The sequence below is a fragment of the Sus scrofa genome, chromosome 14 (assembly GCF_000003025.6).
Source record: "Sus scrofa isolate TJ Tabasco breed Duroc chromosome 14, Sscrofa11.1, whole genome shotgun sequence".
NCBI classification, from domain to species: Eukaryota; Metazoa; Chordata; class Mammalia; order Artiodactyla; family Suidae; genus Sus; species Sus scrofa.
The window spans coordinates 38765981-38793127 of NC_010456.5; the positions used below are offsets into that span (position 1 = coordinate 38765981).

General features: G+C 52.1%; 2 protein-coding genes across 9 annotated transcripts in view; one reads left to right on the forward strand and one right to left on the reverse strand.

Annotated features, from left to right (window-relative positions):
- The window catches only part of TPCN1 (two pore segment channel 1), a 74510-nt gene extending 67301 nt beyond the window's left edge, over positions 1-7209 (forward strand). For 4 of the 5 annotated variants that reach the window (XM_021073266.1, XM_021073265.1, XM_021073267.1 and 1 more), the window contains 7 exons: positions 129-244; positions 1023-1069; positions 1598-1666; positions 1844-1928; positions 2326-2465; positions 2678-2758; positions 4608-5982. In XM_021073266.1, the coding sequence (XP_020928925.1) occupies positions 129-244; positions 1023-1069; positions 1598-1666; positions 1844-1928; positions 2326-2465; positions 2678-2758; positions 4608-4727 (658 nt within the window). In that variant the 3' untranslated portion in view covers positions 4728-5982. Of the gene's footprint in view, positions 1-128; positions 245-1022; positions 1070-1597; positions 1667-1843; positions 1929-2325; positions 2466-2677; positions 2759-4607 lie in introns of all 5 variants that reach the window. The other variant, XM_021073264.1, reaches the window with a different exon arrangement.
- Positions 7416-27147, reverse strand: part of SLC8B1 (solute carrier family 8 member B1) — a 34866-nt gene continuing 15134 nt past the window's right edge. For 3 of the 4 annotated variants that reach the window (XM_021073269.1, XM_021073270.1, XM_021073273.1), the window contains 9 exons: positions 26602-26709; positions 23333-23392; positions 22965-23095; positions 21039-21180; positions 17075-17173; positions 14419-14572; positions 13551-13631; positions 12109-12173; positions 7416-8622 (listed from right to left, as the gene is read on the reverse strand). In XM_021073269.1, coding sequence (XP_020928928.1) covers positions 8342-8622; positions 12109-12173; positions 13551-13631; positions 14419-14572; positions 17075-17173; positions 21039-21180; positions 22965-23095; positions 23333-23392; positions 26602-26709 — 1121 coding nt within the window. In that variant the 3' untranslated portion in view covers positions 7416-8341. Of the gene's footprint in view, positions 8623-12108; positions 12174-13550; positions 13632-14418; positions 14573-17051; positions 17174-21038; positions 21181-22964; positions 23096-23332; positions 23393-26601; positions 26710-27147 lie in introns of all 4 variants that reach the window. The other variant, XM_021073271.1, reaches the window with a different exon arrangement.

A 27147-nucleotide genomic window follows, 5' to 3' on the forward strand; every position in this document is an offset into this window, starting at 1 on the left:
CTGGCCTGGGGGCCGGGCCAGGACCGACACTCCCCGGCTAGACCTCAGTTTGGTTAAACTTTCTGGCCTCTGTCGAGGTGACCCTTTGTCTTGTGACTTTCCCTTCCACCCCCTGTCCCCCCGGCCAGCACGAGCACCGTGGCAGATGCCTACCGCTGGCTCAATCGCACCATGGGCAACAGGACCGTCGTAGAGGAAGGTTACTACTATCTTAATAACTTTGACAACATCCTGAACAGCTTCGGTGAGTGCAGGAACCCCGGGCAGGCATGCCGCCTTTGTCACCACAGGTCCCAGGTGGGGTGGGTAGAGCTGTCCGAGGCCTCCACTCCCAAGCTCTTTGCCACACTTCCTCGAGTCCTCTCCGGCCCTGATGGAGGTTTGCCCGGCTTCGGGGGTACAGGCCAGGCCCCAGGGCTCACGTGGCCACCAGGTTGTACTGCTTTTCCCATCGCTTGTTCAGTGTTGGAAAGCAGAAGAACTTCCTGCTTGGCTGGGAGAGGGTGCAGCCTGATGCTAGGGAACCTCCCTTTGTCATACCCTACAGTCACAGGATGGGACCCAGCCATGCCAGCCGGCCACAGTGCCCTGCATGACCTGGGCCAGGCCCACAGAGAGAGCTCTGCTTCTCGGTTCCATGGAGAGGCTGGGAGGCCGGGGGCACGGAGGGAAGGGGTCCTTCCAGTCACAGCTTCTCAAGAGGAAGGGACCTCCCCCCCATGATACCCCAGATCTACACCGAGGAAGGTCTGGGGCTCTTGATCCAGTATCCCCACCCAGCCCTGATCCATCATGAGCCGCTGAGGCAAGGGATGTGCCTTTTGGGGGACAGGCCAAGATGGCAGCACTCCCTGGAAGGCGGGCACCCAGGGATGGGCCTGGGCTGCTCTTTCTGGAGCTCACAGCCCAAGCGGACAGACAGGTGCACAGCCCCCAGGATAGGTGGAGAGAGGCCACCTGAAACTCACTTTGTGAAAGCAGGTGTGATCGAGACATGTCTGTTTCTTCCTTCCTTTTGGCAGTGACCTTGTTTGAGCTGACAGTTGTCAACAACTGGTACATCATCATGGTAAGGGCCGCCGTCAGCTCCTGGGGGCATCTTTCCACCGCTCTCTGAGGCCAGCCTTGGCTCTCCCTTTGTCCAGCATGGGGTGCATTGGTCTTCCCATTCCCCACGGGGGGCAGGGTTCTCCGGGGAGGCCACAGTATGGCCTGAGTCCCAGGAGCCACCCTGTCCACCCAACCCCTAGCAGCCAGGAGAGGCCATTTAGCCTCTGGGTCTCTGTCCTTCTGCCACCTCTGTGGTAGAAACTTTTCAATCAAGAAACAGGGTGGCAGGGTTGGTTGGTGGTTCTTTTTCCCCATCCTTAGACTCTTCCAAAGGCTATCCTGCACTGTTCGTCCTGGGGACCGTCAGGCCTTAGGAGCACAGAGGAATTTTGAGGCCCACGGGAGTGAGATCCCCTCCTTTGTCCCCCCAAGGGAAGGCAAAGCGGGAGGGGTCTCTAAAGAGCAGGGGCCTCTCTGTGGCCCCCGTAGACGGTGACCGGGCCCCGCCCCAGGCGCTTGCCCACTGCCTGCCCTCCTCCCCCTCCAGGAAGGCGTCACCTCTCAGACCTCGCACTGGAGCCGCCTCTACTTCATGACCTTCTACATCGTGACCATGGTAGGTCTGAGCTGCAGGGCGCCCCATCTCCCGTCTTCAAAGCCTCCAGCCATCCCCACTCCCTGGGTGGCAGCTCAGGGAGCAGGGGCTAGGGACACATCTGACCAGGCTCTGGGGCCGCACAGCAGCTCCCCGCCACGCCCTCCTCTCTCTTCCCCCTTCTCTGTGCCTGGCCAGGTGGTGATGACGATCATCGTCGCCTTCATCCTCGAAGCCTTCGTCTTCCGAATGAACTACAGCCGCAAGAACCAGGACTCAGAAGGTCCGTGCGAGGGCCGGGGGCATGTGCTGCCTGCTGCTCGTGTGTCTGTCCAGCGGTCAGCTTTTTAGCTGTCCAGTCTTCTGGCCATTCAGCTTTCCCATCGGACTCATCTTTCTAGATCTCTTATCTCTATCCTCTCAGAGCACTCGATCATTTTCTCTTTGCTCAGAGACCCCCTCTTGAAACCCTCTGTGCCCTGTAAGCTGCTGGCCTGACCAGTGCCCCTGACATCCCCAGCAGTGGGTGTGTGTTGGGGGGAGGGTTGGGAGGGTGCGTGTCGTGCTGAGCCAGCGTTTTACCTGGAGAGGGAACCTTTAGCAGCAGGGAGGATGCTAAACCAGCAGAGTGGGGGCTCTGAACCCAGGCTCCTTCCCACCGCCACCCTCCCCTGCTGCAGTTGACGGCGGCATCACCCTGGAGAAGGAACTCTCCAAAGATGAGCTGGTTGCTGTCCTGAAGCTCTACCGAGAAGCACGGGGAGCCACCTCGGACATCACGCAGCTACTCAAGATCCTTTCCCAGATGGAGAGATACGAGGTGGGAGAGGCAGGGTCTCATCCTATGGAGGCGGCAGGTCATAGCTTAGTGCAGTCCCTCCCCCACTGCCCATCCCCTCAGGTCTTGGGTGACACTTCTTAGGGGGTGGAACACCAATGCACAAGCCAGAGGAGCAGGTGGGGCCCACCGAGGCCTGGTGCCAGGGCTCTGCCTCGGGCCAGTCCCTGAAGCCTTTTTCTGTTCCTGTCCAGCAAAATGCCCTGGTGTTTCTGGGACGGAGGTCAAGGACCAAAAGCGATCTGAGCCTAAAGATGTACCAAGAGGAGATTCAGGTAAGAGCACCCCTGACCTTGCTGCTGGGACAGTGGTCCTCCCCACTGCTGAGCGGGGGCTCCTCTCCGGTCCCCATCTTCAGTTGTTAGGGGAGCTGTGCAGTCGGCCATGGGGACCACTACCGGTGGTGCCTGGGACTCAGGTGGGGTTGGGGGGCTTTAGGGTTCAGCCTTGAACCCTTGAAGTGTTTCCCAATGCAGGCAGCCCCCCTGTCCAGTTTTACACAAGTCACTGAACTTCATCTCATGCTCCTACTCTGAGCCAGAACCACAAAGAAAACAGGAGCCATACTGGGCAGGGGGAGCGTGGGGCCCCTGGCCAGCTGGCCAGGACCAGCCTCTTCAAAGAGGGTGGCCCTTCCCACGTCCAACCAAACGCTGCTCGATAGGAGCAAGGGCCCGCTGTGCCTCTTAAGGGTAAGATGTTGTTTTGCAAAATCTCCCCATCCTTCCACTTTGGTAGCTGAGTGAAGTAGTTTACAAAGCACCATGTGGCTGGCACTCTGCACTCCAGACGGAGACTACGGACCATGGGCCACCTGTCTGTTCAGGGTCCCTCGCCAGCCATTGAGCCTATGCTGGTTGCAGGCTGGACCCTTGTTTCCCTGGGACAGGGAGGACCAGTGTCCATGCCCGAAAGGCTGCAGTCCCCTCACGTGACTCGCACATTCTCTATGAAAACACAAGGGGTGTGGGCGGATACCTGGGGCTCCCCGCACTTGGTGTCACAGATAAAGGAACTACTCTGAGCTTTGGTGTCATAAAACCTGGGTTGATTCCAGGCTCTGTAACCTTGGGCAAGTCACTCAGCCCACCCACACCTGCAAAAGGGGGACAGTCAGTCCCTGCCTCACAAAGCACTGGATGTGAGCTCAGGCGCTGTCCTGGCCTCTCCCTGTCCGCCCATGCCCAGCCTCAGCTTCCCCATCTGTATAAAGAGGGGGCACAGAACTAGGCCACCTCAATATTTTTTAAACTCTAAAGTTTGCGATTTCGACTCTTTAAAAACCTAGGGCTAATTTTTTCAATTTCTTAATTACCTGGGAGTTCCCACGGTGGCTTAGCAGTTAATGAGCCTAACTAGCATCCATGAGGACACAGGTTCAATCTCTGGCCTCGCTCAGTAGGTTAAGGATCTGGTGTTGCCGTGAGCTGTGGTGTAGGTCGTAGATACATCTCAGATCCTGCATTGCTGTGGCTGTGGTGTAGGCCAGCAGCTGCAGCTCCAATTTGACCCTTAGCCTGGGAACCTCCGTATGCCATGGGTGCAGCCCTAAAAAGACCAAAAAGACAAAAAAATAATTTCTCAATTACCTGAAGATGTCAGATAATATAATAATAATAATAATAATCTTAGGTGAGTGAACTGTTTGGTTTTTTTCCAAATGCCCTCGCAGCCTGTTTGAAGGGCAGCAAAAGCAATGAAGGAGCTGGGAGAGACACGCAGGCCTCGTACAACTTTAAACAACCCTTGAGCATCAGCTGTCCCGGGGGTAAAATGAGGATACAGTTTCTGTCCAGCTCAAAAGGGATAACTCAGGGAGTCGGGATCCTCCCTTTATGAACAACCCAGATTGTGTTCACAGAGGTGCTAATTACTACCTTGACAAGGAATTTTGCAAACCAAATTCAAAAGGGAACAATGGCACCATAATTTTTCTATTTAGGGCCATATTCAGGTATGGGCGTGAGGGGCTGTTTGGTCCCAGCTGGTTGGGACTGGCGGCCCTGCCTCCTTGGCTGAGGCTTCCTCCTGCTGCCCACTGTGTGCTGGGCGGGGTCACAGCCCTGCCCAGCATGGGTGGTCCCATCAGGCTGCGCTCAGCACCCTGTCTGCTCTCTGCTTTAGGAGTGGTACGAGGAACATGCCCAGAAGCAGGAAGAACAGCAGCGACAGCTCAGCGGCTGTGTGGTCCCCACCACCCAGCAGCCTCCAGGCAGCCGCCAGCGCTCCCAGACCATCACCTAACTCTAGCCTGCAAAAGCCATCTCTTCTATGCAATAACAATAGTATTATTTTACTACGATGTATCAAAATAATGTGTGTGTATATGTATGTATAGCATATATTATATATATATATACACATATTCATATATATGCACATATTTATATGTAGAAGAAAAGACAGACGAGTTGGGGTTGGCTTTTAACTACCTTGCCCTGTTAACCCCAGAAATCAATTTCATTTGGGGACGGGGGTCAAGCCACTAGGAGCTCTTCTTAACATGGAAAGCTCCAGAAGGCCCCTTCACCAGAGCACTTGAATAGATTCTGCTGGTCTCTGCAGGGCTTGCCTTCAAAGTAGGCCAGCGTCCCCAAGCCAGATCCACACCATCTTCCTGACGCTGCTTCCAGAACCTGCCCCAGCTGACAGCTAGCTTCCCCACTAACCTTCCCTGCAGCCCAGGTCCTTGGGTTTCTGTGTCCTGCTTTGGGGACAAAGCCACTTAGGAAGGAAAGAGCCCACATCTTCAGGTTGGCATTTCTATCTCTGTGATAATGTCATAGGGCATACCTGGCACCTACCAGAACAAGTAATCCAGGGCTGTGGTTATTCCACATGGTCAGATCTCAGTGCTGGGCAGCAAGAGATGCTGTGTCCTGGCTCCACGAGCCTTCTCGCCCACCCTTCTTTTGGTTTCAGCCCTTGTTGCTGAAAATCCTCCTGAAATGGCGTTTGGACTCACAGCCCAGCGGGAGGAGGAGAATAGGCACGAGGCCAGGCCAATGGCTCCCTCCCTGAAATGGGCTTTCTCCTTAAATTCCTTTGCCTTGGGATTGTCCTGTTCAAGCAAAAAGACATTTTGGTTAATTCAGGATTCTGCTAAAGCCAATAGCAGGTCCTTGGTGTGTGTGTATTTGCTGGAAACGGGAACAAAGTGTTGACGCTGACCGCGGGCCGTCCACGCTGCCCTGTGGCTGAACCTGTGGGTCCCCTTGGCCAGCTCCCCACCTCACCTTGAGCAGCCCCCTCCTTGGACTTGACCACTCCTGGGAGTGGGTTCAGGTGGCCTTTCGGTTGCCCAAGTTCCCCAGGGGCCTCAGGGGAGTGCTCCGAGATCGGTGTGTGATCAGGAAAGGGCTGCTGCTTGAATCCACAGCAGGCTGTCAGGGTTGGCCGCCCTGGTGAGTGGTGCTGGTGGTGGCAGTGGCAGCAGGGTAAGCAGAGGGGGCTGTGGCTCAGCTCCTCTAGGCTGCAAGCCGAGCAGGGGGCAGGGAGGGAGGAGAGGGCAGGGGACGCAGTCCCCGCTGGCCATCCTGTCCCAACCCCAGCTTTGAGCTGCCTTCTCTGCCTCTGTGACTTAGGAAGGAGGAACAGGCGGGCTGACTCCCCCTCGCTGTATCCTCTTCCCAAACAGACAGGGTCCCCCCCATCTCCACTCCAAACTGCAGCCTCAGAGGGGTGATCCTGGAGCCAGCACAGCACAGCTCTGCCCCTTACCAGGGGAGAGGTAGTGGGCATTTTTGTTTTTAAAGCACAGCCCTTTGGGGAGACAACAAATCATTTAAGAACCACTGAGATTCCCAAAGGGAACCAGGACTGGACTTTGTCCTCTGTCTCAGGAGGGCCAGCAGCCATGGGGGCAGCTCGGCACCAGGGCCAGAACCCCATCCCCTCTCCAGAGAAGGAACTTTATTTGCACAACTGGGTGCCTTTTAGCCTTTGTGTACTGAAATGGGCATTTCGGAAGCAGGAATCCGGGGGCGGCCTCTAGAGAAGTGCGTGAGTCCCCAACCTCAGCGCCTGCACCTTGTTCTCATCCCTTCCTTTGCCCGTAGGAGGCTGAAACCTGGGAGGGGTGCCAGAGAGATTGAGTTCATCCTCTCCCACGTTGGGATAAAGGCCAGTACTGGGAAGGGTGGGATCTCTCCCAGGCCTTCCAACGCTGTCCTGAGAAAGGATCTGTTTCTAGCCAGGGATGAGACGAAGACCAAGTGGCAGCAGTGCTGATGGACCAGACTCCAGCCACCGGTGGGAGTCCCCATCACTGAGCCTAAAGACAGCTGCCCTCGAGGGGTCACTGGGTGGGAGCCTCCTCAGGTTCACCCTGCAACTTGCACACAGGCCGTCAAGCAGGAAACAGGTGTCCCCCCAGGGCTGTGAGCTCTGTGGGACCCCGGGATGCCCAGCCCAGCGGCCCTCTCGCCTTCCACATCAGCTGAATGAAACCAAGGTGAGACTCACGACTTGCTCTGGGTCACACCACCCAGCAGTGGCAGCAATGGCCCTATGCCCCTGCCCCACTTTAGAGGGGATGCCATCTGGCCCCTCCTCCTTGCTTCCCTCCCACCCCCCGCCCCAGCCTTACTCCACACCACGCGACAATCATTTTGTACAGATAGCAGGAGCGACGCTGTAAGGTTTTGTACATCGGTGATTTGTTACCTAGAAAACCCACCACGGCTCCAGATTTCTGGCATATTAATAAAAGAGTCTCTGCTTTGTACATATGGCTGCTGCCTCATACCTTCCACCAGGCCCTTCGGGGGCTTCCAAGACCAGAGGGAAGAGGGAGAGGACCGAGCTGGGGCCGTTCTCAACCCCGCTCAGCCCTTCCACAAAGCCCAGATCTGTCAGGCTCAAGGGCCTTTGGCTCTGGACCCAACCACTCATCACCTGGCCCAGGTTAAGAACTGATAACAGTTGAGAGTATGTTCTTTTCTGCATATTTGAAATATTTAATTTTTTCATTGGAAAAAGACAGTTGAATCCCTTTACTGCCGGCATTAAGGCATCAAGCAAATGCAAGAGCTGCAATATTGCAAAGGCGGGTCACAGACTGACAGCAGGAAGGCACTATGGGGCGCTCACCACCCCTCCCAGGAGCTTGCAGGCCTGGGGACCCCAGCCCAGGGCTCCCCTGAGGTAGGCACAGGGCACGGACTAACTCCTGTTTTGCAGCTGGGGAAACCTCTGAAGCCAGCAGACACTTCTAGAGGCAGAGTCTAGAGTTGTGCCGTCTGATATGGCAGCCACTAATGGGCCAGTACCATGGCTGCTATTTTGGAGCAATATATATTATCCCTGATTTCACCTTTTGCATTTGGCTTTATTAACATGACGACTAGAAGATTCAAAATCAGGCATATGTCTCACATTCTACTTCTGTTGGACAGTGTGGCTCTAGAACTAAGCCCGCGGCAGCCCAAGGCCCACCGCACACAAGATGTTCTGTCTGCCGGGTCCAAGTCAGCCTGACTCCCTAAACTCGGGTTTGGCAGCCCTTTGAGCCCTGAGAAGAGGCAGGAAGGCAGCGAGGGGTGACTAGAGGGAGGTGCCGGGGCCTCTGGCCCTGAGCTCTTTGGAGTCTTCCAACCCCAGCCTGGAAGGTGCCCAGTCATCCCCTACGCCCCAGACCCCAACTTTCAAGAGGGGCTCTGGAGGTAACACAGCAAGTCTTCTACGTTTTGTTTGGAAGTTTGTCCACAGGGAGGCCCAGCCTCCACAGTCCCAGAAACAAGGTTTAGCCATGCTCGCTACACACCTCGGCGACTGGAAGCTCTGGCAGAGAGCGTGGCCCCGCAGAGCCCTCACCATGTTCACGTTCATGGCCACGGCCACGCACGGCCAGGCGGGCCCTACTGAAGGCGCCTCATCCTCCATTCTCGCCCCCTCAAGTTACACTTCCCGACCAGCAGGCGGACCCCCGCCACAGCGTCACTCACACACTTTTCAAGTGAATCACTCCAAATTCGGTGAGCAGGGCCACGACGAGGAAAGTCAAGTAGAAGAGGAGCAGGCAGCAGCCGTAGACTTTGTTCAGCTGGAAGCACTGCAGTGGGACCGAGACCAGGGAACAGACGAGGCTGAGGCCCAGGGCACCGGCCAGAACCCACACCAACAGTCCATCCGGCTCCAGCTGTGGAGGGGAGACCGGGAGAGAGGCTGGGTCACTGCAACCAACAGTCAAGTCCATGTTTGAGGGCCCATTGTTAGGGGCCAGGGAGGGACTTTTGGAAGTAAGATGTTATAAGCCACCTAGTATGCAGTAATTTGTCATGACATCCCTAGGATATGTTTTATACACACACACACACACACACACACACACTACATGCAGTTTTAGACACACACACACACACAGACACACACACACACACACACACACACACACTACATGCAGTTGTTGAAAAATTCCCCAGCAATACAGAAGAGTAAAAGCAAGTAAAATTGCGCCCTCCCCGCCTCTCCCCGCTCCAGACTTAGCATCTATCTAACATACATGGAAAACTTAATCCTAGGTACTCCCCTAGGTATGTGACACTCACCATGGTGTTTTATCTCCCTGTCACCTAAGGGACTGAGATGAGTGTCACCAATCCACAGTGGAGGAAACCGAGTACAGCTGACCCTTGAACAGCACTGCTTTGAACTGCATGGGTCCGCTTGTATGCAGACCCATGTACTATAGTACCTGGTTTTGCTGGGGCTTTTTTAGGGCCGCACCTGATGCAAACAGAAGTTCCCAGGCTAGGGGTCGAATCAGAGCTGCAGCTGCCAGCCTACACCACAGCTGCAGCAACACTGGATGCAAGCCACATCTGTGACCCACACTGCAGCTTGTGGCAATGCTGGATCCTTAGCCCACCAAGTGAGGCCAGGGATCGAACCCACATCCTTATGGATCCTAGTCGGGTTCTTAACTCCCTGAGCCACAATGGGAACTACCTATATTTTCATTTCACAGTCTTTTAAGCACGGGGGAAAAGTTTGTGTTCAATGAGAGATGTGGAATCAGAAGAGCTAGGGTTTGAGTCATGATTCTATCCAAACTGTTTCAGCCTCCTGCCCCTGGGCAAGTCATTTATCAATTCCTTTGCTTTTGAGGCAAAGATGGTGTGCAGATTTGTGACGGCGAGGGAAAGTCAGTGCCCCCATTCCCATATTGTTCAAGGATCAACAGTAGTACGTGACAGAACCCAAATCCAAGGTCCAAGCTCTTACACTCCCCTGTCAACAGTTCTACACACAGATGTGTGGGTACACACATGTACACAGAGGCCTGTCCATCTGACATCAGAGAGAGGATCACACAGTCGGCACCTGTTTAAGAGCAACCTGTTTTTCAGCCAACAGTACACCATGGACGTCCTTCTATGATGAGCTCTCAGGAGGCCTGCCTTATGCAATTACCAGCAGGAGCATTTCCTAAACTCAGCACAAAGGCGGTGGAATGCAGACACAGACATACAGACACACACACACTCCATGGGGAGCCAGAGAAAACAGGGCCCTCAGGGGGCCAACCCTAAAGCCTAATCATCTGGAGCTGCCTGAGAAGGGAGAATGAAAGGAACCTACTAAACCCACGAAGAGCATAAACAAAATGTGCAGACGGAGGGTGCTTACCCTTTAAAAAGCAAACTTTTCAGGCAGTAAGTAGCTATTGGCTATGGGTGTGGCCACTGTGAAAGGCTGGCCCTGCTGCCAGTTAAAGACACAAGTCAGGAGTCTATTCAAGGACAGCAGCCTCTTAGAGGAAGAGGTGGGAAACTTTGTTCCCACTAAAGACATCATTCGGCCTCACATTCCAAGGGCTTTCAACACGCTAAGTATTAAAACCATCCCCTGGGCCACATCCTCCCTTCTATCTTCCTCTTTTCCCAGGTTTGGCTTCTGAGGCCAAGTCCTTGGGAATCCAAACTTGGGGCCCGAATCTGGTTGAATCTGCCTTGCACCCAGGGCTGTTTGCCCTGCACACTATTTCCAAAGAGAAAAGTTCACCTAGGAATCGCAATTTCTTCTCATCTAGAAGGGCTGGACTATCAGTCCACACAGGCCCCCACCTGAATCATCCACATGCTTCCAATACCTGCCTGGCCCCCCACCCAGAGAAGTATTTGTTTTCAACCTTATTGGAGGGAGTTCCCGTTGTGGCGCAGTGGTTAGTGAATCTGACTAGGAACCATGAGGTTGAAGGCTTGATCCCTGGCCTCACTCAGTGAGTTAAGGATCCGGCCTTGCCGTGAGCTGTGGTGTAGGTCACAGACATGGCTCAGATCTGGTGTTGCTGTGGCTGTGGCTTAGGCTGGTGACTACAGCTCCAATTAGACCCCTAGCCTGGGAACCTCCATATGCCGCAGGTGCAGCCCTAGAAGACAACAACAACAAAAAACAAACCTTATTGGAAAAAGTGTTTCTCAAGTGTCCTAACCTCCATCAGTGCCCACAGAGTGTATTCATGGTGGCTTAATGGTAACGAACCCAGCTAGCATAGATAGAACTCAAGTTCAATCCCTGGCCTTGCTCAGTGGGTTGAGCATCCGGCATTGCTGTGAGCTGTGGTGTAGCTCTCAGATGCAGCTTGGATCCTGTGTTGCGAAGACTCAGATTCAATTCCTAGCCTTGCTCGGTGGGTTGGGGATCTGGCATTGCTGTGGCTGTGGTGTAGGCCAGCAGCTGCAGTTCTGATTTGACCCCTAGCCTGGGAACCTCCATATGCCGTGGGTGTGGCCCTTTTAAAAAATGCAGATTTCCAGGCATGCACCCTGTGGTGCAGTGGGATCAGTGGCATCTCTAGAGCTCTGGAACACAGATTCAATCCCCCAGTCCAGCACAGTGGGTTAAGGATCCAGTGATGCCGAAGCTGTGGCATCGGTTGCAACTGTGGCTCAGATCTGATCCCTGGCCTGGGAACTCTATATGCTGTGGGGTGACAAAACAGAACAAAACAAAAAAAAGACGCATGTTTTCAGCCCCCAGCCCCCTGAAATGCCAGGTCAGGAGGTCTTGTGCACCCCCAGGAAATCCCTGGGTGCCCTTGAACCCACAGAACCATTGCTGCTCAGTGCATTTCAGAACCTTCTCCAAATCTATGGAGCTCCCTGCTTCTGGGGGCTCTCGCCCACATTCTCTCATCCCAACTTGTCCTCTCTGAGCAGTTGTGGGATAAGGTGTTCAGCCTGGCCCTTACATCATCTACACTTATCCAGGAAGCTTGTTGTGGGGGGGATATCAACCTCATTTCACAGGTGAGAAAACTGAGGCTCAGAGACTCTCAGAGTCCTAATACACTCACAGTCATGCAGCAAGACTCCAGTGATGGGACTGGGATCCCGATCCTGGGCCTTCCTGCCCCTTTCCCTCAAAGCTACATCTTGATGACTCTGAGATCTGGCAAGGAATTCCTCCCCCTTTTTTAACCAGTACGTGCAAAATATTTTTAGGACATTCTACAAATCAGACTTGTCACAAATTCGGACAAGTCTTCTCCCCAGTAAGTGTAATCTACTGAGAAGTGAATGGTCTCCCGGGCAGAGGGGAGGTGGAGGAGGGCAGAGGCACAAGAGGAGGGTGAGGTAGCGCCTTATGAGGAAGTCCCCTGCAGAAGCATCTGGCTACTCACCTTCACTTCCGTGTGGCCCCTGGAGATCTGAAGTAGGCAGCCCAGCCCCACGCCCACCAGGATATCTGCAGCCCAGCTCAGGAAGTTTGCTGGAACATGCGCCCCATAAGCCCAACCACACAGCCCATGGGATTTCTTTCTGATCTCTGCCTGTGCTCCCACCTCCCCCAGCACCCTGTTTAAAAAAAAAAAAAAAAAAAAACCTATATAAGGAGACTCTATCCAGTTTTTGCTCCTCTAAGAAAATGTCCAGTGCATATTTTGCCTCAACCTGGAAGGATCACAGGAGGTGACAGAAACACTTGGTACCTGGTAGGCACTCCAAAGATGGAGAAACAGAGATGAGACAAAGTGACTGCCCACAGTCCATTGGGTGACTAGTGACAGAGCATGGCTCCCGGTCACCCCAAAGTGTTGTTTGGGGGACACCGCTCCAGCCTGGGTGCCCTCCTTCTTACCCCAATCTAAGAGGTCAGGAGAGGCCACAGCCCTAAAGCCAGGAGCAGGTCACAGGGGGCACCTGCAAGGGACAAACGGCAGGAGGTCTGACACATAGTCTCTGCCAGTTTGGACTGTGTTGTGCCACCTAGCAGCTCACCCTGCAGTCCTTTCGCTGTGACACTCAGGGAGAACTGCCCTTTAAGTGCCTTTAAATAACTGCTTATTTCACCACCAACACTATATACCACTTGCTGCGTATCTGCCGTGCACTGGTCACGGTACCCTGGGTGCTTTACTCATCATCAGTCCGCAAGCCAACCCATTTCTAATTTGCAGAGGCAACTGCTGAGCAAGAGGAATGCAAAGCCCTGAGATCTTGCAGCTATAGCACGTGGTGGCACTGGAACCCTAGACTGTCAGGACTCGAAGCCCTGTTTTTGTCACAGCCCCAGGCTGCCTGACCCTGTCTTTTCTACATAGATCAAGGGGTGGCAAATTAAAGCCTGCAGGGCAATCTGGCCCACTGCCTGCTTTTTATCAATAAAGTTTTATTGAGACACAGTCACACCCATTCACTTACATATTGCCCATGGCTGTTTTCCATATCACAACAGCTGAGTTGAGAGGTTGCCAAAGAAATCCTATGGCCCCTGAAAATCTAAAATACGTTCTGGCCCTTTAAGAAAAACATCTGCCAACCCTGACATCTATAAGCAGAGAGTGTGGCCACCTACAATAATTCCTCTGCCTAACAATAAAAACATTTGCCATCGCTGCTGTTTTCCGGGTGCCAAGAACTTCCGTCACTTCATTCAATCTTTACAATAACCTAAGAGGTCAGTCTCCTCAATATCCCCGTCTTATAAATGAAGGAGCTGAGGCTCAAGCAGCCGCATCATCTGCCCCAGGTGTTCCAGTGAAAGCCAGACCCGGGGGAGGGGGGGACATGGAGCACACCCTTGGCTCCAGCACTGAGGGGAGGGCAGCCCCAGAAAGGATACTGAAGATGATGCCACCAAAACAGGCTGAGAACGCCATCCTTGGGTAGCCCTGGCGGGCCAGCGTGAAATCTGAGAAAGCATCTGCGTGGAAACAAGAGAAGGCCTTGAGTGGTGAGAGACTCCCCCTGGCTCTCCTTGACCACTCACACCTTCATTCTCACTCACAGTTATTCAGTCAACAAACACTGATGAATGTCCACGTGGGTCTGGCACGCAGCTGAGTGCTATGGGAGGCCGCAGTGTCCCATAAAGCAATACTCCCTCCTCAATTCCTTTTCCCCCCTCTTTCCTACCAGGGGTGACTTTGTGGGTGTGACATACTACCACCCATCTTTCACCTGTGTCCTGTCTGCTGCTAGTACACACTTCCATCCAAATTAGGAAAAAGGGCCCAAAAGGTGAGTGGAAGGAGAGCTAGATTTTGGGCCCCCTGACCTCTTGTCAGGATGCCTTGGGCAGTGTACAACCTGACCAACCCTACCTGGCAGCTGCAGGGAAGGATATACGTATACATGAGTAAATGCCTCCCCTTGTCACACACCCACAGACACATTCAGCCTGGTTGGCTGCAATGAGTTCCACGTACGGCCTGAACTCTGGGGAGTGTCCGTGCATCAGAGAGCAGGGGAGAGGCTAGGGCTTCTACAGAGTCTCCTGGCTCAGGTCCAATCCAGGCCATCCCACCCTGATGCCCAGTGATGGTTACTCCAGAATGACAACGGGCACTGAGCACCTGCTCCAAGCACATGCCCTGGACACCTCTTTCCATGTGCAATTCTGGCTGGGGAGCAATAAGCAGTGATGTGACTGTGCTCATCTCAGAGGCCACCTGCGCCCCCGCCCCCACCCGGTCCCGGCCCCAAGTCACCTCCAATGCTGTTCCCCCAGGCCAGCAGTGTGAGCCCCAGGACGGTGTTGCTCAGCCAGAAGACCACACCCAGAGACCGTAAGATGTTCACCACCTCTGTGGCAGCTGCATTGATCCACAGGGCGCTGGTCAGGAAGCCCAGGAAAGCAAAGAGCTGGAGGGGGGGGAAACAGTGCGCTGATGAGACCAAGGCTGGCCCCCAACAGGGCCACAGCCTCAGTTCCTTAGCTATAAAATGGGGCAATAATAGTATCCACCTTGTCAGACTGTCATGAGAAGTTAGAGCCTGGCATATGTATAGTAAGTGCTCAATTAAATGTTAGTTTAATATTACTATTTTGTCAAGAGGGGGAGTTCCCACTGTAGTACAGTGGGTTAAGAATCTGACTGCAGGAGTTCCCGCTGTGGCACAATGGGATCCATGGTGTCTTAGGAATGCGGGGACAAAGTTTGATCCTTGGCCTGGTACAGTGGGTTAAGGATCCAGCATTGCTGCAGCTGTGGCTTAGGTCTCTACCACAGGTCAGATCTGATCCTTGGTCTGGGAACACCATATGCTGTGGGGTGGCCAAAAAAGAAAAAAAAAAAAAAAAAAGAATCTGAATGCAGTGGCTCAGGTCACTGTGAAGGCTTGGGTTTGATCCCTGGCCCAGTGCAGTGGGTCAAAGAAACTAGCATTGCCGCAGCAGAAGTGTAGGTTGGAGCTATGGCTTGGATTCAGTCCCTGGCCTGAGTACTTCCATATGCCGTGGGTGCGGCCATTAAAAAAAAAACAAAAAACAAAAACAATTTTGTCAGGAAGGGGTTAATCATAGCTTTCATCAGATTTCAAGTCTACAGGCCAAAAGCCACACCATCACCACAAAAAGAAACTCCATACCCTTTATCAGTCACTGCCTATCTAATCCTCCTCCCAGCCTCTGGCATCCACTCCTCTACCTTCTGTCTCCATGGATTTACTTTTCCAGACATGCCACAGAAGTGGCCTCATACAATCCATGGTCTTTTGTGACTGGCCTCTTGCACTTAGCACATGTTTCCAAGGCACATCCATGTTGGAACAGGTGACGGTACTTCAAAGATAGTTAAGAAACACCAGCTAAAACCAGTTCTTTAAATAATCAATGTGCTAAAAATTCATCTTGCTTTGGGCTGGTACATCCATCCAGAGTGTCTGAAAATAAAAACTATAATTTTCACCCAACCATCCCCCAAAGGAAGGCAACCTTGCAATAACTGATGTGCATTTTGCCTAGGGTAATTTTTTTGTCTCCCTCCCTTCTGCCTAGAAAAGTCTTTCCCTTTGCACAGCTCCTTTGAGCTCCTTTCTTTCTGCTAGTTTGGATCCTGCCTGAATCATGAATCTTCGAATAAAACCAATAAAAACTTTAAAATAAAAAAAACCCTAATTTTCAAAATCAATAATTAGTAAAAGAAAAAAGAAAGAAAGAAAATGTAAGGAAGCTTTGGAAGAAAAAGTCTCTGGACAAACGGCTAAAAATTCTTTAACAGAGTGAAGAGAATGGAAAAAAACACTCCCCAAGGCCAAACAATTTCATCACTGGGGTGTGACTCTTAGGAACCCACATGCTTCCTGGTTAGGGTGATGGACAAGCTGGTAGATCTTCAAAAAGGTAAAGAGTTCACATCGGACTCAGCACTTCTACTCCCAGGAATATGCCCGGGAGAAATGAGAGAATTATTGCCACTCATAAAAAAATGTAAACCAATGGTCAGGGCAGCATTATTCATAATATCTAAAAAAGTGGAAACCATCCCAGCATCCATTCATGGATGACTGGGTAAATGACATGTGCTATATCTGTACCATCAAATAGTGTTTGGCCAGGAGAAGGAATGAAGCACTGCCACGCACTACAACATGGATGAACCTTGAAAACATTTTGCTAAGTCAAAGAGGGCAGTCACAAAAGAGCACCTATTGTACAATTCCATCTCTCTGAAACACACAGAACAGGGACATCTAGAGAGACAGAAAGCAGATGCATGGTGGCCAGGGGACGTGGGGGGGGGGTGCGGAGGGACTGCTACTGGGGACGGGTTTCTTTGGCAGGTGATGAAAATACTGTAAAATTGTGGTGATGGGTGCCCAACTCTCTGAATACAATAAAAACCATTAATTCGTACCCCTCAAATGGGTGACTTGTATGGTGTGTGAATTACAGCTCAATATAAAAAAAAGCTGTTACCAAAAAAAAAAAAAAAGAGGACCCTGCACAGGCACAAACCCCCTGAGAAGTGGCTTTTTTTTGGTCTTTTTTGTCTTTTTAGGGCCACACCCATGGCATATGCAGATTCCCAGGCTAGGGGGTTGAATCGGAGCTATAGCCACCGGCCTACACCACAGCAACGCAGGATCTGAGCCGCGTCTGCGACCTACACCACAGCTCACAGCAACCCCGGATCCTTAACCAACTGAGAGAGGCCAGGGATCAAATCCACAACCTCATGGTTCCTAGTCAGATTCGTTTCAGCTGCACCACGATGGGGACTCCCGAGGTGGCTTTAAAGACCTGTCATCGCAGAAAGTGATTAGTGGCCAAACTGTCCAGGACATTAGCCCAGGAGACCTCAGTGTCCCCACCCCGACTTAGAGAGTCCAGGGTTCTTACCCAGTGAAGCCTGGGGGGCTTACTGTTGGATGTGGCAAAAAAGGTCACTGCAGCCAAGGCTGTGCCCGCGATCACCACCACGGCCCAGACAGGAAAGAGGCCACCTATCTCATAGACGCCATCTGCAGAGGGACAAGAAAAGGAGCTGGTACTTCCCCCTGGAAGCCCTCCAGGAAGGACTAAGAGGCTGTGGAGAGGAGACTCGTGGTTAAAATGCACAGATAAAACTCGATTATTTGGATGTAGACACCTCTTATAAGCCCAGCCTTGTCTTAGGCATTTCAGGTGGACAGAGAAATTAAAAACACAATCCCAGGAGTTCCTACTGTGGCTCAGCAGAAACGAATCTGACTAGTATCCATGAGGATGTGGGTTCAATTCCTGGCCTCACTCAGTGGGTTAAGGATCCAGCATTGCCATGAGCTGTGATGTAGGTCACAGACGTGGCTTGGATCCTGTGTTGCTGTGGCTGTGGTGTAGGCTAGCAGCTGTGGCTCCAATTTGACCCCTAGCCTGGGAACTTCCATATACTGTGTGTGTGGCCCTATTCAAAAAAAAAAAAAAAAAAAAAAAAGACACAGTCCCTACTCAAGCTACTCACATCAGAAAAGACATATAGAAACCATTCTCCAAACTTCTGTTGTGGAACCAGGCAGAATGGCTAAGACTACTCACCACCACTATCCTCTCCCATGCCCGTGGCAGACATTGCTAATCAACCACTATGCTTTAGTCCAGCTGAGCTGCAAGACAGCACCTTCCAGCCAGGCATTGGCAATGGATGGGCATCACTCCATGAGATGAACTGTACATTTGAACCCAAACTTACCCACTGATTCTGGCTCTCTGGAGAAATCCACCCCACAAACCAATCCATTATAAAGTTATGAAAGTTCCAGAGGTTCATAATTAAAACACTGAAGGGAAGAAACCCCGCAGGTAGGCAGAACACTCTAGAATTTCACTACTAGTCTTAAAGGCAGTGGAGGTTCAACTGCCCGGACACAAGTAACAAGATTTTGCTTTTGTTCTTCCTTTAGTCTAGCTCACTGGCTCTCAGACATCAGTGGTATAAGGATTACATGAGGGGCTGAATATATAAAGTCGTGTGCACAATACATCGTGGGAGTTTTTCAAGGAATCATTTTGATGGATGTGACTTTTATTTATAGTGCTGCCTCTAGAACCTGATGCCTGGGTGACAGGTCCTTTCGTCCTTTCGCTGTATTTCCCAATCCTGTGCAGAGGAATTTCAGGAGGTGGCTGGGGCATGGGATGGCCAGGAAGAGCTTCTGGAGTGCTGAGGAGGGGAGCTGAGCTGTAAGCAGAGAAGAGGCACAAGGTTCCACAGGGAGAGGGAGGAGATGGGTGGGAAGGCATTGAGCAGGTTCATGCCATCAACAGCAGGAAAAAGGCTGGGGAGGGTGGCTGGCTCAGGATCTCAGAGGCCTTGACTGATAGCTGGAGGATGTCATCTTTTTCAGAGAGCCCATGGAGGTCTTAGACTGGAGGAGTGACTACAACATGTGAAAAGTGGCACTTAAGGAGTTCCTGTTGTGGCTCAGTGGTTAACAAATCCAACTAGGAACCACGGGGTTGCAGGTTTGATCCCTGGCCTCACTCAGTGGGTTAAGGATCCAGTGTTGCCGTGAGCTGTGTTGTGTAGGTTGCAGATGTGACTCAGATCCCGCGTTGCTGGGGCTCTGGCGTAGGCTGGCAACTACAGCTCCGATTCGAGCCCTAGCCTGGGAACCTCCATGTGCCGTGGGTACGGCCCTAGAAAAGACAAAAAGACAAAACAAAAAACAAAAAAACGAAACTGACACTTAAGAAAGACAGCTCTGGGAGTCCCTGTTGTGGCTTAGTGGTTAACACATCAGACTAGGAACCACGAGGTTACGAGTTCGATCCCTGGCCTCTCTCAGTGGGCTGGGGATCTGGTATTGCCGCAAGCTATGGTGTAGGTCAAAGATGTAACTGGGATCTGGCGTGGCTGTGGAGTAAGCTGGGAGATGCAGCTCTGATTTGACCCCTAGCCTGGGAACCTCCATATGCCACGGGTGCGGCCCTAGAAAAGACAAAAAGACAAAAAGAAAAAGAAAAAAAAAAGACAGTTTGGGAGTACCTGCTGTGACTCAGTGGGATCAACAGGGTCTCTGCAGCAGCAGGGACTTGGGTTCAATCCCTGGCTCGGTACAGTAGGTTAAGGATCCAGCATTGCCACAGCTGTGGCGTAGGTCACTACTCCGGCTTGGATTTGATCCCTGGCTGGGGAACTCCAGACACTGTGGGGTGGCCAAAAAAGAAGAAAGGAAGAAAGAAAGGGGGGAGGGAGGAAGAGTGAGAGAGAGAGAGAGAGAGAAAGGAAGGAAGGAAAAAAAGGAGGGAGGGAGGGAGGAAGGCAGACAGCTCTTCGGGTGGCCTAGAGAAGGATGAAACTTGGCGGTGTTATTGAGAGGCTTGGCTGGTGGACACGGACCAGTCTTTCCCCGGTGTGGACCTGCTGCCATGGATGGTGTAAGGACAGATGGACATAGAATCACACCTCAGAAAATGGATTTCTTCTCTCACTTTAATACATGTAGATGCCTCAAATGTATTGGAAATGATGCCAGTTTCCTTTTAGTGCAAGTGATACAGATTTCTTTCTAATAAATTTAAGTTTAAAAAAGAGAGAGCTGATTTAAGAAAAATATCAAAGATAACAGTATAGGAGTTCCCGTCGTGGCTCACTGGTTAATGAATCCGACTAGGAACCATGAGGTTGTGGGTTTGATCCCTAGCCTCACTCAGTGGGTTAAGGATCCATTGTAGCCGTGAGCTGTGTTGGAGGTCGCAGACGTGGCTCGGATCCTGCATTGCTGTGGCTGGGGTGTAGGCCAGCGACTACAGCTCCGATTCAACCCCTTGCCTGGGAATCTCCATATGCCCCAGGTGCGGCCCTAGAAAAGACAAAAAAAAAAAAAAAAAAAAAAAAAAAGATAACAGTATAGAGTGGGAGAAAAACCAAGATCATTCCTGAATGACTAATGCTTGGAAACCCCTCTTTTAAGACGCCACAAAGATGGAGAAGCAAGTGCCCAGGTGGAGAGGCCGGGCTTTCCAGTTCAAGAAGGAACAGAGGGCCGTAATAATCTAGACAGCTGGCACCTCAGGGGGGCACCGTTCCCAGCTCTGAGGCCACACTGTGCCCTGCTGGACTCTCCTCCCCTCAGTTCCTGTGTCTCCCCCCCACCCCCCCATAAATTGGAAGGGGAACACAGAGCATTTGGCAGCCTTTTCATCCTGATACTCTTGGGCAAAAGAGCCACTCTCACCCATGCATTTGCTACCAGAGCCCAACTTCCACCTCCAGGAGGTGGCCCTGGGTTGAGGGGCAGGAGCCCAAATGACAGAGGACTGGGCAGCATGAGATACTAAAGTCAGACAACAGGAAGAACCTGAGCAGCAGGAATGAAAAGACACCTGATAAGACTGGGCATTGCCTTAGCCAGAGCAGGTCAAAAAAGGAAAGCCTGGGGCAGGCGAGGGAGGAGGCAGACTCAAATGCCAGTGGGAACCAGCCCGGTCACACAGGTGAGTGAAGTAACCCACCGAGGGCACCCAAGAGGCAACGGATGAGCCTGTGAGGAATTGGTCAGTGGGCACCCACATTAGGAAGGGGTGCCTCTTAGCTCCAGCCAATTTTTACCTTCAGCAACTTGGCTCAGATCTTTTTGAGAAGCCCAACCCTGGATTTTGACATGAAATCCTCAAATTGGGTAATGTAAGCAAACAAGCCAGAGGGCTGTTCTTGGTCCGAGGGTCACCCGGGTGCAGTCTCCATCTGGAGCCAGTAGGACTGGACCAACAGACTGTGAGAGGCTAGCGTCCCTTACGGCGCAAGCACATATTAAGCACCTGCTGTATGGAAGATTGCCTTGCTGGTCCAGGGCGCCTTGTGTGGGGAGGGAGGAGGGAGGCTGGCCTCGGGGAGGGGATACTCACAGGCCCCTGACTGCAGGGTCAGGACCACAAACAGGGGGCTGATGACCAGGTGCAGGCAGTTGAGGGGCCGTTTCCAGTTCCCATCCTCCTTGTCAGGGTCCATGACGGGGACAGTGAGGAGCAGCAGGAACTCCACAGGCAGCTGTCAAGTGTGAGAAGGCAGGAGGGTGTCACCAGGGAGGCCTGTGCTTGGCTGGCCACCCCTAACCCCCGAGCTCAGTTACTCAAGAACATGGCTCCTGCATCTACTGTGTGCAGGTCCCCAAGCATCTTTATGAGACACCTCCTGCTGCTGTAACACACTGCCACAAACCCAGCGCTACCATAGCACCCCGTCTGCTAATCCTGACAACACTGAGCATAGGAACTCTGATTTTCCTACCTTCCAGATAAAGAAACTGAGGCTCAGAGAGGTTAGGAAATTTCTCCAGGAGTTCCCATTGTGGGTCAGTGGTAATGAACCAGGCTAGTATCCATGAGGATGTGGATTCGATCCCTGGCCCTGCTCAGCAGGTGAAGGACCCAGTGCTGGCGTGTAGGTCACAGACATGGCTTGGATCTGGTGTTGATGTGGCTGTGGCGTAGGCTGGCAGCTGCAGCTCTGATTGGACCCCTAGCTTGGGAACCTCCATGTGCTGCAAGTGTGGCCCTAAAAAGACAAAAAATAAAAAAAAAGAAAGAAAGAAAGAAAAGAAAACTTCTCCAAATCCACATAGAAGGGTACATGAAGCCAGGCTACAGGGCTGGCTCTGACTCCACACCTTGTGTTTGCAGCCAGTAACTAAATGAGTAATAATACTTATGATGTGCTTACTATATGCTAAGCACCTGAGTCAGCCCTTCACATAAATTGTCATGACCACTGCGGTCAGCTGGATACTGTTCCCAACTCTTCAATCCCTTCCTGTAACAGAATGACACATCCCGACACTTCCCCACACTTTGTCAAATGACAAGAGTCTGCAGAATCTATCTCCCTATCCCACTGATGTTGAACTTGGCCATGTTACTTGCTTTGCTCAATGGGCTGTTGGTGAATGTGTTGTCAACAGAGGTGTAAAGTGTGCTTGGGAAGTTCGCCTCAGTCCAGTCTCTTCTCCCAAGAAAAGAGCACCCTCCCACTGGCCCCAGAATAAGACGTGAGGCAGACCTGAATCACCAACCACAGCCTGAAGCAGAGTCACCCCTGATGACTCGTAGGCCTCTGAACAGGAATCAACATTGTCATCATAAGTGAATGAGATGTTGGGGGCTGTGTGTTACACAGCATTGTTGCAGCCGTAACTTAGTCATACAACCACGCCTGAAGAAAGGCACTAACGTTATCCCCCACTTCCAAGGAAGGAAACTGTGGCTCAGAGACATGAAGCAACTTGCCCAAGGTCACAATGCAGCCAAAGGCACTGAGGGTATAAATATAGTTCATTACCTGCCCCCTGGGTCTGAGGAGACCTGAGAGCTATCCATGTTGGAGCGACTACAAGGTGAGACCCCTAAATTTTTTGGTCTGGGTGGTGGAAGGCAGCTGTAGTTGAGCCTCACATAAACCAGCCTGGGTACCCCGCTCGAATGGAGACCTCAGGAGACATTTAGCCCAGGGAAGCAGTGAGGGGTATAGAAAAACTCAATCTCAGCCTCCTTTGGACTCGCTATGACCCGCTCTGTCCCCCTGCCCTCACCTGGTCAGGAGGGGGCCCCGTCTCCTCTCTCCACCCCTGGAAAAATGCTCTCCTTCCTCCGTGGGGGGCAGAGCCCCAGCCACGCTCCGTGACTCAGCTTCCCCATCAAGTCCCGGCTCATCTATTTCCCCATCAAGTCCTCAGCTTGGGGTTAGGGTTAGGGTTAGGGTTAGCTCTGCAGAGGGCTGAGGGGCCACTGTCCTGTGCTGGCATGAAGCCTGGCTCCAGAGGTGCCCCCACCCCTTACCTTGAACACCTTGAGAGCCCTCCAGTACGCCGACTTGTTCCTCCACTTCCTGTAATCCAGGGGGTTGAGGGCCTGCACCAGGATCTGAGCCGTGGTCTCCTGGTAGAAGAGCAGCGGCCGGTACTCTTCACCTGCGTGAGCAACAGGGGAGGGGCAGGTGTCTGTGGCTGGAACCAACCCTCCTACCCTTCCCCACAACCCTTGAGAAGAAAGAAAAGCCCAGAGCCTGGGAGAGGAGCAGGGGAACTCGGCCCAGAGCTCAGCTGAGGTGCAGTGAGAGGTAAGGCTGTTTGCTGCCTCATTCCTGGGGCCCATCCCAGAGCTGCCCTGGTTCCCCGACCCCAGCTGCGCACGGGCACTGGACTCACCGTAGTCATAGCTGTTGGTATTGGAAGACACCTGATCCTCCTCGGAGTCTGAGAGCATCTCTGTGGGAGAGAAGGGTGTTTCTCATGAGGCAGCAGGGCGCCCGGAACCTCCCATCACCGATCTAGAGTAGGGCGCCTCCAGGACAAGACAGGTCTCAGGGTGCAAGTGTCCACTATATTTTGGGTTTTTCAGCAATTACCCTGCATACTCATGCTCAGGAATTTTTTTTTTTTTTTTTTTTTTTAGGGCCACCCCTGTGGCACATGGAAGTTCCCAGGCTAGGGGTTGAATCAGAGCTGTAACTGCCAGCCTACACCACAGCCACAGCAACACCAGATCCGAACCACATCTGCGACCTACTCCACGGCTCACGGCAACGTCGGATCTTTGGCAACATCGGATCTTTAACCCACTGAGCGAAGCCAGGGATTGAACCAGCATCCTTATGGATACTAGTCAGGTTCTTAACCCACTGAGCCACAATGAGAACTCCACTCAGGAATTCTTACAGAGTAAGGAAGGTCTAACTCACAAAACATTTTCAAATGTAATGATGCAGCAATAATGCTCCATTTAATAAGGGCATTTGAAGACATAATCCAAACATTTACTGACTTCAATTTTGTACCTTTCAGAATTTGGAAACCATATTTTTCTCTTCTAGTCTGAAACTTTTCTTGGGAGTCCTTGGGAAAAATTAAGAGGCCTGAGCCCTGTAAAGAAGGGCTTCCTAAAAGGAATATGGCCTTCCTCAGGTGAGGAGTCAGACCCAGCCCCTGATTCTGCCTCTGGGTGATTTGGGGCCCATTTCCAAGGCTTCATTTTCCCTTCTGTTCCAGCCTGCTGGGATATGATGAGTTTAAAAAGACAGCTCAAGGTAATATGTGCTGAATTCTGAAGCCTCAGTTGATAAAGAGGGGAAGAGAGGAAAAATCATGGCAGACTCCCTGTAGGAGGAGTCACTAGCACCTGCGTCAGGGTCCCAGAGATATGAGAGGAAAGGAGACACTGTTCTGCCCTCTGGAAATTCACAGTTCAGTACACAGAAATATAAGCAAATTAATAACAGAATGGAAAGAGAAAAATTGTACCACGGTGAGTCCAAAGGTTGTGCAAACCCAAAAGGGACACGGGGGGACCTCTGCACAGCTCCCTCCAGGCTGAGCTCTTAAGTCAGAAGAAAGGCACACCAGGGAGAGGGGACAGCACACACAAAGGCCCAGAGAAAGCCAGGGAGAGTGTGACATGTTCACAGACACAGGGTGGCCCTGCATAGCCGGGGCACTGAGTTTGGGGTATGAAACGAGTCTGGAGAAGAAAGCCAAGGACCAGGACAAATGAAAACAGATCAAATGCAAGCTTTACGGGCTCCTAGGCCAGTAAGGGCCAAGCACATCACGGGAACAAGTGAAATAGGATGCGTGGAGAATTACGGTTTTCCAACATAATCAGGTCTGCAATCATCTGACCTCTCCATGTGTGGGGTGACAACAGAGAGTGGAAGAGACTGGGGCAAACTGGAAAACAACGCCTTCCTCTAAGGGGGAAGCCCCATTCAGCTCTAGTCACTGTGCCAGGCAGGGATGTGGGACCAGATCATTTCAGGTGTTTCAAGAGATGCCAAAACGTGGGCTTTTTATATCAAATCTTTTCACTTTGAATTGTGGCCTAATTTTTTTTTTTTTAAAGAACACATTGGTCCCACCACAAAAAACAATACTTCTGTACGAAGAGGTGGTCTGCAGGCTCCTAGATGGGGCCTCTGGCACTGTGGGTAGGGGGTCTGGGGAACAGGGGTCAAGTCCTGGCTCTGCCCCTCTCCAGCACCTATGGCTTGGGAAAGATTTGACCTCCCTGAGTCTGCTTCCCTATAATGGGCCCTACCTGATAGTCTTGCTGACAAGAATAAATAAAATGATACATGTGCCTAGCAGGTAGTGAGCACTCGATAAATGATATGTGTGTATGTATTTATTGGGGGGGGGGAAGCTGCACTCACAGCATATGGAGGTTCCCAGGCTAGGGGTCAGCCGCCAGCCTACACCAAAGCCACAGCAATGCGGGATCCAAGCCATCTGTGGCCTACACCACAGCTCACGGCAATGCTGGATCCTTAACCCACTGAGCGAGGCCAGGGATCGAACCCATCTCCTCATGGATACTAGTTGGGTTCGTTACTGCTGAGCCACAATGGGAACTCCTTGGGTGTATATATTTTGTATATGTGTGTTTTGTGTGTATAGTGCTGTGTATATATTTGTGTATGTGTGTTGTCCTTGTATATGTGTGTGCGTGTTCATATATGAATTTGTGTATGTGTGTGGAATATGTGTATACGTATTTGTGCACATGCAGGTATTTGTGTGTGTGTTGTATAGATATATTTGTAAATGTGTATACACATTTGTGGATGTATATTTGTGTAGTATATACATTTGTGTATGGCTCTGTGTATGCCTTTTGTACTAATGTGTGCATGTATTTGCATGTGTGGTACACGTATTTGAATATGTCTTTTTTTTGTTGTTGTTGTTGTTGTTATTGTTATTGTTGTTGTTGTTGCTATTTCTTGGGCCGCTCCCGCAGCATATGGAGGTTCCCAGGCTAGGGGTCGAATTGGAGCTGTAGCCACCGGCCTACGCCAGAGCCACAGCAACGCGGGATCCGAGCCGCGTCTGCAACCTACACCACAGCTCACGGCAACGCCGGATCGTTAACCCACTGAGCAAGGGCAGGGACCGAACCCGCAACCTCATGGTTCCTAGTCGGATTCGTTAACCACTGCGCCACGACGGGAATTCCTGAATATGTCTTATGCATTATGTGTTTGTGTACGTGTGTGGCATATATGTGTTGTACACATGTGCAATTTAGTATTTGCGTGTGTGTGAGTCGTGGATATGTATTGTGAATATGCATGTGAATGTGTGTTTGTGGATACGTGTGTGCGTGTATTTGCATGTAATGAAAGCGTCTGAATTTTACTCCGATGATAGGAGATGTATTCCTGGGCGTGAGGGGTGATAGCTCTTAGGGAGGTTTGCTGCAGCAACAGCATGAAGCACTAGTGAACTTGGATGAGCAGGTGATGAGGCGGCTTCATGAGCACAAGAAAAAGCACGGAGGTGGGGCCTTGGCAGAAGGAGCAGAGAGAGCAGGAAGAGGAGCTGGGCCCTGGCCAAGGCCCAGGAGACACAAAGCAGTGGTGAAGGGCACAGAGGGTATCAGGCCCGCTGGTCCTCCCTCGGGGGCTCCATTCAGACCTTACCTGGGGTGTCCGGCACGGAGCAGACCAGGGATCTCCTCCGCTGCCACTGGTAGATCCAGGTGCAGAGAACCACTGTGACCACATAGAACACATAGAGGCCTAGGTAACCTGTAAAAAGGGCACAGGCTGTCACCAAGGGGCATCCTGGCTGCAGGACCCAGAGAAGAGGGCGGCCAGTTCTGTTGCTGGCGCCTGGTGGTGGCGGCTGTCTGGGTAAGCCCAGTCCAGCACCAGGAGGTGGCTGGCCATTTCCTGGAGCCCCGACCCCTTCCCTTGGCCCATCTCTCCCTTTCTACCAACTCCACCCTGTCTCCCTTGGACCAGTCTGCCACTAAGGGGTAACACCGGCCCCCAGGACCCAATTCAAGTGCTAAGGGTCACAGTCCTGCTCTGTGTCCTGGGAGGCTGAGCCCTGCAGACTGCACCCCCTGAACCTGGGCTACACTGGGCCAGCCCGCTGAGCCCCGACAGCACATCAAAAGGTGGCAGGAGAGGGTCTGGGGCACTTCTTCCCTGCTCCTTCCCTGCTGTGGTGCTCTGTCCCTG